This window comes from Melanerpes formicivorus, unplaced genomic scaffold, assembly GCF_026170545.1.
Source record: "Melanerpes formicivorus ecotype bairdi unplaced genomic scaffold, bMelFor1.0.p_v2 SCAF_117, whole genome shotgun sequence".
NCBI classification, from domain to species: Eukaryota; Metazoa; Chordata; class Aves; order Piciformes; family Picidae; genus Melanerpes; species Melanerpes formicivorus.
In genome coordinates this window covers 724,781-735,112 of record NW_027142469.1, presented here as the reverse complement: position 1 = coordinate 735,112, position 10,332 = coordinate 724,781, and the positions used below count along the sequence as shown (strand labels likewise).

Sequence of the window (10,332 nt, the reverse complement as noted above, 5' to 3'; positions counted from 1 at the left end):
CTCAAGTCCCCTAAGCCTCCTCCTGGCTCTCCCTTGGCCTCTCTCCAGCAGGCCTCGCTTGAGCAGGTCTCTGTCTCTCTTGAGCTGGGGAGCCCAGAACTGGGTGCAAAGGTCTGATGATCTTGATGTTGCAAGCCCCATCTTGTACATAGTACTCACCCAGCTTCTCTGCTGTGTGTTTATCACTGTGCTGAGCAGAAATAATAATGACAAACTTTTATTATTCACTATCCACACCCCAGTGTTCAAAAAGCTTCCTGCTACCCAGGACAAGGCAGTTTATCAAGTCCAGACTGACTATACAGTGATTCACCTGATGCTGAGCTTTGGTCACAGCCTGACCTTGGAGACAAACCCAACAAAGAGAAATGAACATTATAAAAAGAGAAGGAAAAGGCTCAAAGTTTGGAAAGGCACAGAGGGGAAGGAAGATAAAAGCATTATAGCATTACAGAATGTCAGAATTGTCAGGGTTGGAAGGGACCATGGCAGGGGGTTGGAACTGGCTGATCCTTGAGGTCCCTTCCAACCCTGACAATCCATGACTCTATGATCTGATGCCAGAACCATGATTGCTGTGCTTGGATTCACAGCACCTTTGGAAACCTGCACAGCAGGATGTTTTGTGCACCACGGTGCTGGGGGGTTCCTGGGGTCCTGATTTAGTCAGGGAAAGCATCTGAGGTAGAGAGTAAGGGGGAGAAAATGGTGGAAGCTTCCTTGCCTCTCCTCTGCTGGGATAACCTCAAACCATCCTGGCTGAATATCTGGAGAGTGACTCAATGTTGGTAGTGATCCATGGGCAGAGTAAACCCTATAATAAGAGGGAAGAGAAGGGAAGGGAAGGGAAGGGAAGGGAAGGGAAGGGAAGGGAAGGGAAGGGAAGGGAAGGGAAGGGAAGGGAAGGGAAGGGAAGGGAAGGGAAGGGAAGGGAAGGGAAGGGAAGGGAAGGGAAGGGAAGGGAAGGGAAGGGAAGGGAAGGGAAGGGAAGGGAAGGGAAGGGAAGGGAAGGGAAGGGAAGGGAAGGGAAGGGAAGGGAAGGGAAGGGAGCATTAAGAAATGCAGTAATTTCCACCTCTCAAAGCAAGCCTGCAGAATGTTTTCATGCTCAGCCCCCATTTCTCTGGAAACTATGACTTTTACTGCCCCATCTATTTACTTTTGAGGTGTAGGACAAGACTAACCCAGCCTGGAGGCTCGGTGATAACAGCTGGCAGCGCTCTCGCAGGGCTCTGGTTAATATTTACCTGTGGTATAGGAACTACTTAAATCATTCCCCATGCCTTGGTCACATTTTTGTTTGCTTCTAGTAGCAGAGCATGGTGTATCTGACGTGGTTGGAGAGGTGTTCTGAGCAGGCAGGAACAGCTTCTACACCAAGGTCAAGCTCTTAGGAAAGCTTCTTCTGTAGTGCTTGGGTTTGCCTCAGCCTGTTGAAAATGGCAGGGGTAAGCAGCTGCATGAAATACTCCATGTTCTTCTTCAACTTCATCTTCTGGGTAAGTCACACTTTCAGTTGTTATTTGTGGTGCATGAAAATGTGTTCAGCAGTCTGCAACTACCTGAAGGGAGGTGGGGATTGGTCTCTTCTCCCAGGCAACCAGCACCAGAACAAGAGGACACAGTCTCAAGCTGTGCCAGGGGAAGTTTAAGCTGGATGTTAGGAAGAAGTTCTTCCCAGAGAGAAGAGATTGGCCATGGGAATGTGCTGCCCAGGGAGGTGGTGGAGTCACCATCCCTGGAGGTGTTTAGGAAGAGACTGGATTGGACACTCAGTGCCATGCTTTAGTTGATGAGAATGTGTTGGGTGATAGGTTGGACTCTATGATCTCAAAGGTCTCTTCCAACCTGGTTAATTCTAAATGTAATTCTAATTCTAATTCTAATTCTAATTCTAATTCTAATTAATTCTAATTCTAATTACCTGAATGCTGTACTTGGAGGCATGGTAAAGAACAGAGAGCATGAATGGAACCAAAGTAGGATCCGTAAATCAGGGAGGGGATAACATGCTTAACATTTGCCCTTCCCTTCAGAAACATAGAACCATAGAATTGTTAGGGTTGGAAGGGACCTCAAGGATCAGCCAGTTCCAACCCCCCTGCCGTGGGCAGGGACACCTCACACTACAGCAGGTTGCTCACAGCCACATCCAGCCTGGCTGCAAACACCTCCAGGGATGAGGCTTCCACCACCTCCCAGGGCAACCTGTGCCAGTCTCTCACCACCCTCATGGGGAACAACTTCTTCCTAACATCCAATCTCAATCTACCCATTTCTAGTTTTGCTCCATTCCCCCCAGTCCTATCACTCCCTGACACCCTCAAAAGTCCCTCCCCAGCTTTCTTGTAGCCCCCTTCAGATACTGGAAGGCCACAAGAAGGTCTTCTGGGAGCCTTCTCTTCTCCAGACTGCACAACCCCAACTCTTTCAGTCTGTCCTCATAGCAGAGCAGCTCCAGCCCTCTGCTCATCCTCATGGTCCTTCTCTGGACACCTTCCAGCACCTCCAGATCCTTCCTGGAACAGAAGCTCCAGAACTGGACACAGAGCTCCAGCTGTGGTCTCAGCAGAGTGGAGCAGAGGGGCAGAATCCCCTCCCTGGCCCTGCTGGCCACACTTCTCTTGCTGCAGCCCAGGCTCTGCTTGGCTCTCTGGGCTGCAAGTGCTCACTGCTGGCTCCTGTTGAGCTTCTCCTCCCCCAGCACCCCCAAGTCCTTTTCTTCAGGGCTACTCTCCAGCCAGTCCCTGCCCTGCCTATATCAGTGCCTGGGATTTCCCTGACCCAGATTCAGGACCTTCAGCTTTGTTCCCTTCTGCTGCTGTGCTGTGTTTGGATGGGAGGTCCTATGCAGCACATAAGGCAGGAGGCCAAATTCTGTTTGCCTGTCTGGCAATAGCTGCTGCAGTGGAAGGCTGTGCAGAGCCCATGTTGCCTGCTGCATAGCCACATGGCTCACAGAATGCTGCTGAGGGAGACCCAAATATAGCTTCCTACAATACCATCAGGTTCTAGCAGACTCAGTGGGACGCAGGAGGTTTCAGTGGGGAGTTCTGGCTCAATTTGATAACATGATGTAGCTGTCATCAGTTGTACAGCTTCCCTTTTCATGTTTAAAATGCTGCTGTGGAAGTTTGACTTCAAATGTGTGGTGCTCATGTCTTGAGTGCTGGCTCTGCTCCATCTGAAATAATTTGCTGAAGTTGTTATGGTCTTTGATGCTGAATATTGGATGAAAACTTTCGTGAGGAAAGTGTATTTTAAGGCCAGAAAAATAATCATCTAAACCATGTAAAAAAAAAGCTCTTCCAGTTGTAACAGGATTGGAAGAGTCCCAGTCTCCATGGGAAGCTCATGACAACATTTCAGGGCAATTTATGGCTTCAGTATTCATCACAGAATCACAGAAACATTCAGGTGGGAAAAGAGCCTCAGGATCACCAAGGCCAACCCAGAGCCCTACTCTGCAAGGCTCACCCCTAAACCACAGCCCCAAGCACCACAGCCAAACCACCTGCAAACACAGCCAGCCTTGGGGACTCCACCACCTCCCTGGGCAGCACATTCCAAGCCCTCACCACTCTTGCCTGAAAAAAAGCTTTCCTAATGTCCAGTCTGAACCTCCCCAGTGGCAGCTTGAGGCCATTCCCTCTTGTCCTGTCACTAATGACCTGGGAGCAGAGACCAGCACCAACCTCTCCACAACCTCCTTGCAGGGAGCTGTAGAGAGCCAGGAGGTCTCCCCTCAGCCTCCTCTCTTTCCCACTACCCATCCCCAGCTCCTTCAGTTGCTCCTCATCAGATTTCTTCTCCAGGCCCTTCCCAGCTTCCTTGCCCTCCTCTGCATCGCAGGAAGCTATGGTTATTGTATACAGAGTGTAAAAACAACTTTTTGTACCAAAACATCCAGAGGTGGGGCTTCCACCACCTCCCTGAGCAAGACTGGATGTTGTTACACAGGAACAGCAGAAAGACTTTGTGTAGAACTGTTTCTGATAGTTTTACCACAGAGAATGTGCCTCTATATATATATAATCGTAGAGTCATAGAGTCATAGACTCATAGAATGGTCCAGGCCAGAAGGGACCTCCAAAAGTTATCCAGTCCAACATCCCTGCAGTCAGCAGGGACATCCCCAACTATAGCAGGTTGCCCAGAGCCCTGTCCAGCCTCACCTTGAATATTTCCAGGGATGGAGCCTCAACCACCTCCCTGGGCAACCTGTTCCAGTGTTCCACCACCCTCAGAGTGAAGAACTTGTTCCTTACATCCAATATAAATCTGCTCTGCTCTAGTCTGAAGCCATTGCCCCTGGTCCTGTCCCTGCAGACCTTTGCAAACAGTCTCTCTCCATCCTTCTTGTAGCCCCCTTCAGGTTCTGGAATGCTGCTATTAGGGCTTGAACCATTCTAGAACCATCATTTCTCCAACCATCCATCCTTTATCAAATCCTGTGTGCTTCCATTGTACAGGACACAACCACCTTCTAGACATAGAATAGCTATTTTTACTCCTGTCTCATCTGAGGGAATTTCTGTGTGCTTCCCAACCACATGTATAAATCATCAAGGAAATGAGGAGCCCTCTGAGGTAGACACAGCAGGGATTTGGTGCATAGCTGCAGATTTAACTACCCTTATGGAGTTTCCTGGATGTATGTCAATATTCTCTGCTCCAGCAGCTCATGCTTCCTTCACTTTGCCAAACACATTACTCCAGAATTTTGGCCAGCATCTGGTGCAAGTTGAACTCTACCTCTCTCTGCCCTGCTGAGAACTCACCTGGAATATTGCATCCAGGTCTGGGCTCCCCAGTTCAGGAGGGATAGGGATCTGCTGCAGAGAGTGTAAGGGAGGGCTCCAAGGATGCTGAAGGGACTGCAGCAGTGCCTGGGGAGGAGAGGCTGAGAGCCCTGGGGCTGGTTAGTCTGGAGAAGAGAAGACTGAGAGGGATCTGATCAATGTCTATCAATAGCTGAGGGCTGGGGGTCAGGAAGGGAGGGACAGGGACAGGCTCTGCTCACTTGTGCCCTGGGATAGGACAAGGAGCAATGGATGGAAACTCCAGCACAGGAGGTTCCACCTCAACATGAGGAACTTCTTGACTGTGAGGGTCCCAGAGCCCAGGAGCAGGCTGCCAGAGAGGTTGTGGAGTCTCCTTCTCTGGAGCTCTTCCAGCCCTGTCTGGATGTGTTCCTGTGTGCCCTGTGCTGGATTCTATGTTCCTGCTCTGGCAGGGGGGTTGGACTGGAAGACCTCCAGAGGTCCAACCCCTAACTTCCTGTGATCCTGTGAACTTTAATCTAAAACTGTTGATCTTTCTAAGTATTTTACTGTTCTTATTTCCTCCTGCAGTTGTGTGGTGCCATTGTTCTGGGAGTCTCCATATGGATCCGTGTTAGCAAGAATGCTCAGGAGGTAAACGTCTGAAGCCACAGCACACATTTTCCTTTCCCATCTCCATTCCCACAAAGATGTTGTGGGTCTTGTGGGTAAACATTAATGCGTTTCATGATGTTTAGGATTAGACAAAGCAGTGCAGGTAGCCAGAAAGAGTTGTTGCTGGAGGCACAAGTGTGTGACTACAGGAAGGGTATGCAGGTCCTTGCAGCTGCATGCTGCTTTCTGCAGGCAAACATCTCCCTCCTCCTGCAGCTCCTAGGCCTCTCAGGGTCTTTCCCTGGTGCAGTAACACAGTCAGAGATATTCTTAATGTTTTGTAGGAAGGAGTTTTTGCCTTTTTCACTGTCTTCCATAACACAACAGTCATTCCACAGCATCACAGCATTGCCAGGGTTGGAAGGGACCTCAAGGCTCAGCCAGTTCCAGCCCTCTGCCATGGGCAGGGACACCTCACACTACGGCAGGTTGCTCACAGCCACATCCAGCCTGGCTGCAAACACCTCCAGGGAAGAGGCTTCCACCACCTCCCTGGGCAACCTGTGCCAGGCTCTCACCACCCTCACGGGGAACAAATTCTTCTCAACATCTAACCTAACTGTCCCCTCCTCTAGCTTGGATCCATTTCCCCAGGAACTGCAACTTTGAAAGGGAGCAACAATTTTCTCCTAGTAATTTCAAAAGGCTTCTTAAAATCAACTCATCCTTTTCCCTTCATGTTTAAACAGCAAGAGTTTCAATGTCTCAAAAATCTTTGCTTAGGATTGCAAAGTTGTTACAGCCCTCCTGGATTTTATCTGTGTTATTAGATTACTTCAGACACTCTTTTCTGCAAAAGGAAAGAAGAGACAGTTCTGAGAAGCCCTTGATCTTGCAGACATGGAACAGAGCCCGCTGGTGTTGATGAAAAGGCTCCTTGGACCCTGCCAGCCTTTTGCCAAGTGTGTTCCAGAGGCACTGCCCCTGGCTCACAGCAGGTTTTCCAACACCCTTGAGTGGAGCTGAACTCACAGCTTGCAGATACTCCTCTGAAAGGCACTGTGCAATCTCTCTATGGTGATGCTTGCTTGTACTTGATGGTAGGCTGAACATGAGCCTGCAGTGTGCCCTGGCAGCCAAGAAGGCCAATGGCACCCTGGTCTGCATCAGGAAGAGTGTGGCCAGCAGGAGCAGGGAGGTCATTCTGCCCCTGTACACTGCACTGGTTAGGCCACACCTTGAGTCTGTGTCCAGTTCTGGGCCCCTCAGTTTAGGAAGGAGGTTGACTTGCTGGAAGGTGGCCAGAGAAGGGCAATGAAGTTGGCCAGGGGCTTCGAGCACAGCCCTGTGAGGAGAGGCTGAGGGAGCTGGGGTTGCTTAGCCTGGAGAGGAGGAGACTCAGGGGTGACCTTCTTGCTCTCTACAACTCCCTGAAGGGAGGTTGTAGACAGGTGGGGGTTGGTCTCTTCTCCCAGGCAAGCAGCACCAGAACAAGAGGACACAGTCTCAGGCTGCACCAGGGGAGGTTTAGTCTGGAGGTCAGAAAGAAGTTCTATACAAAGAGAGTGGTTGGAATGGGCTGCCTGGGGAGGTGGTGGAGTCACCATCACTGGAGGTGTTCAGGAGGAGACTTGCTGGGGTGCTTGGTGCCATGGGTTAGTTGTTTAGGTGGTGTTGGATTGGTTGATGGGTTGGACACGATGATCTTGAAGGTCTCTTCCAACCTGGTTTATTATTCTATTATTCTATTACTAGCAGGTGAACAGCCTGGCTCTGTGCTTAAGCAGTGTATTTCTTCTTGTGAACTTGGGCCACATCAACAACACTCAGATCATGATGACGTAGTACAGCAGGGTAAATGAGGTCACAGAGTCACAGTAACTTTCAGGTTGGAAAAGAGCCTCAGGATCACCAAGGCCAACCCAGAACCCTACTCTGCATGGCTCACCCCTAAACCACAGCCCCAAGCACCACAGCCAACCCCCCTGGAACCACCTCCAGGGATGGTGACTCGATCACCTCCCTGGGCAGCATATTCCAATGGCCAATTACTCTTTCTGTGAGGAACTTTCTGAATCACAGTATCACACAGTATCTCCTCACCTCCAGCCTAAACTTCCCCGGCACAGCTTGTGACTGTGTCCTCTTGTTCTGGTGCTGGTTGCCCGGGGAGAAGAGACCAAGCCCCACCTGGCTACAACCTCCTTTCAGGGAGTTGCAGAGAGCAAGAAGGTCTCCCCTGAGCCTCCTCTTCTCCAGGCTAAGCAACCCCAGCTCCCTCAGCCTCTCCTCACAGGGCTGTCCTCCAGACCCCTCCCCTGCCTCATTGCCCTTCTCTGGACACATTCAAGTGTCTCAATGTTCTTCTTGAATTGGGGAGCCCAGAACTGGACACAGGACTCAAGGTGTGGCCTGACCAGTGCTGAGCACAGGGCAGAATGACCTCCCTGCTCCTGCTGGCCACACTGTTCCTGATGCAGGCCAGGATGCCATTGGCCTTCTTGGCCCCCTGGGCACACTGCTGGTTCATGCTCAGGAGCTGTCAACCAGCACCCCCAAGTCCAATGGAGCTGGGAAAGATGGAACCACTGTGATGCTTCCCTAAGTTGGGGGGATTTCCCTTTCAGAAAGCCATACTTAAGTGTGTCCCAAACTGGTCTCCTGAAGTCACACTGAGCATTTTCTCAGCACCCGTTGTGAATAATAAATGAATTAAGAGAAGGGACCAAAATTCAAAGCATTTTCCTCACATTGGTTTTGCCTCTTGGCAGGCAAAGTTCCCATTCAAAACCAATGTTTGGGGGTTGGGTTTTTTTTTTTTGCCTCAGTAATAACTGAACAGACCATAAGGATTTGGCTGTAGATGAATAGAGCTTTCTAAGAATAAATAGCAGGAGATTAGTCCAGCTTGGAAGGGGAAAGAATAACACACTCTTCAAATTATTCTTGTCCATATACCTTTGCAATTTCCATCAGAAGATAAATATGACAACTTCCAGACATTTATATTTTTTTGGCCAATCTTGGCACCAGCCACACTGCAAAATAGCCTTTGAACATTCCCCCCCCCCCCCCCCCCCCCTCTTTTGGCCTCTCCTCAATTCTGTGGGAACTGGATAATTTGGTATTTAATAATACTGAGGTATAGGAATTGTTTAGTTGAACGTCCCACAGATCAAACTGCAGCCCCCATCTCTGAGGGCAATATTAGAGATCATGCCTAAAGGAAAAGAAAAGAAAGAAGAAGCAAAGGAAAGCAAAGTGAAGAAAAGAAAAGAAAAGAAAAGAAAAGAAAAGAAAAGAAAAGAAAAGAAAAGAAAAGAAAAGAAAAGAAAAGAAAAGAAAAGAAAAGAAAAGAAAAGAAAAGAAAAGAAAAGAAAAAGAAAAGAAAAGAAAAGAAAAGAAAAGAAAAGAAAAGAAAAGAAAAAGAAGAAAAGAAAAAAGAAAGAAGAAAAGAAAAAAAAAAAGAAAAGAAAAGGAAAAAGAAAGAGAGGAGAGGAGAGGAGAGATTCAGAGAGGAGAGGTTCAGAGAGGAGAGGAGAGGAGAGGAGAGGTTCAGAGAGGAGAGGAGAGGAGAGGTTCAGAGAGGAGAGGTTCAGAGAGGAGAGGAGAGGAGAGGTTCAGAGAGGAGAGGTTCAGAGAGGAGAGGAGAGGTTCAGAGAGGAGAGGAGAGGTTCAGAGAGGAGAGGAGAGGTTCAGAGAGGAGAGGTTCGGAGAGGTTCAGAGAGGAGAGGAGAGGTTCAGAGAGGAGAGGAGAGGTTCGGAGAGGTTCGGAGAGGTTCGGAGAGGAGAGGTTCGGAGAGGAGAGGAGAGGAGAGGAGAGGAGAGGTAGAGGTTCAGAGAGGAGAGGAGAGGAGAGGTTCAGAGAGGAGAGGAGAGGTTCAGAGAGGAGAGGAGAGGAGAGGAATGAAATCTGCTTTGGAAAATATATCTAACTACTTCTCCAGCAGATCCAGCATCCCTCTGAAAAGTGTTCTCTCAGGAACAGCCACAGAGTATATTCCTGGCCTTCTAATGACAATCAGAGGCTTTGTTTCTTTGTTCTTAGGTTAATGTAAGAGAAATTTTGAGATAATCCTTGTGGGCAGCAAGTTCTGCATGGGATAGCAATGTGCCCTGGGGGCCAAGAAGGCCACTGGCGTCCTGGGATGCATTCAGAAGAGTGTGTCCAGCAGATCCAGGGAGATTCTCCTCTCCACTCTGCCCTGCTGAGACCTCACCTGGAATATTGCATTCCAGGTCTGGGCTCCCCCAGTTCAAGAGGGACAGGGATCTGCTGGAGAGAGTCCAAGGGAGGGCTACAAGGATGCTGAAGGGACTGCAGCACTGCCTGGGGAGGAGAGGCTGAGAGCCCTGGGGGCTGTTTAGTCTGGAGAGGAGGAGACTGAGAGGGGATCTGATCAATGACTTTCAATATGTGAGGGGCTGGGGGTCAGGAAGGAAGGGGCAGGAAGAGGCTCTGCTCACTTGTGCTCTGGGAATGGTCAAGGGTCAATGGATGGAAACTCCAGCACAGGAGGTTCCAACTCACCCATGAGGAAGAGCTGTGAGGATCCCAGAGCCCTGGAGCAGGCTGCCAGAGAGGTTGTGGAGTCTCCTCTGGACCCTTTTCCAGCCCTGTCTGGATGTGTTCCTGTGTGACCTGTGCTGGATTCTATGGGAGCTTGGACTGGGAGATCTCCAGAGGCCCCTTCCCAACCCCCTAACTTCCTGTGAACCTGTGAATTTTGCTCTTCCTTCCCAGTAAAAGGCAAAAGATTTCACTGACTGCAAACTAACTGAAAGCCCTTTTAAAGAAGAGAGATTCTTCACTGCTGCTGCAAAGTTTACTTTCATCTTGTGCAGAGACAGAGCCTTAAGAGCCAGGGTCTGTCAAGCTCCTTTAAGAAGGGAGCATTAAAGGTTTTGTTTATGGGTTCAGAATCTTCTCCCTAGTTGCTAATTATTGCATATG

At 49.5% G+C, this 10,332-nt stretch overlaps 1 protein-coding gene across 1 annotated transcript in view; it reads left to right on the top strand.

Moving 5' to 3' along the window:
* Window positions 1-1,313: 1,313 nt before the first annotated feature.
* TSPAN8 (tetraspanin 8) overlaps window positions 1,314-10,332 on the top strand; it is an 18,680-nt gene continuing 9,661 nt past the window's right edge. The window contains exons 1-2 of the mRNA XM_068167447.1: window positions 1,314-1,499; window positions 5,355-5,417. Of these exons, the coding sequence (XP_068023548.1) occupies window positions 1,440-1,499; window positions 5,355-5,417 (123 nt within the window). The 5' untranslated portion in view covers window positions 1,314-1,439. The remainder of the gene's footprint in view (window positions 1,500-5,354; window positions 5,418-10,332) is intronic.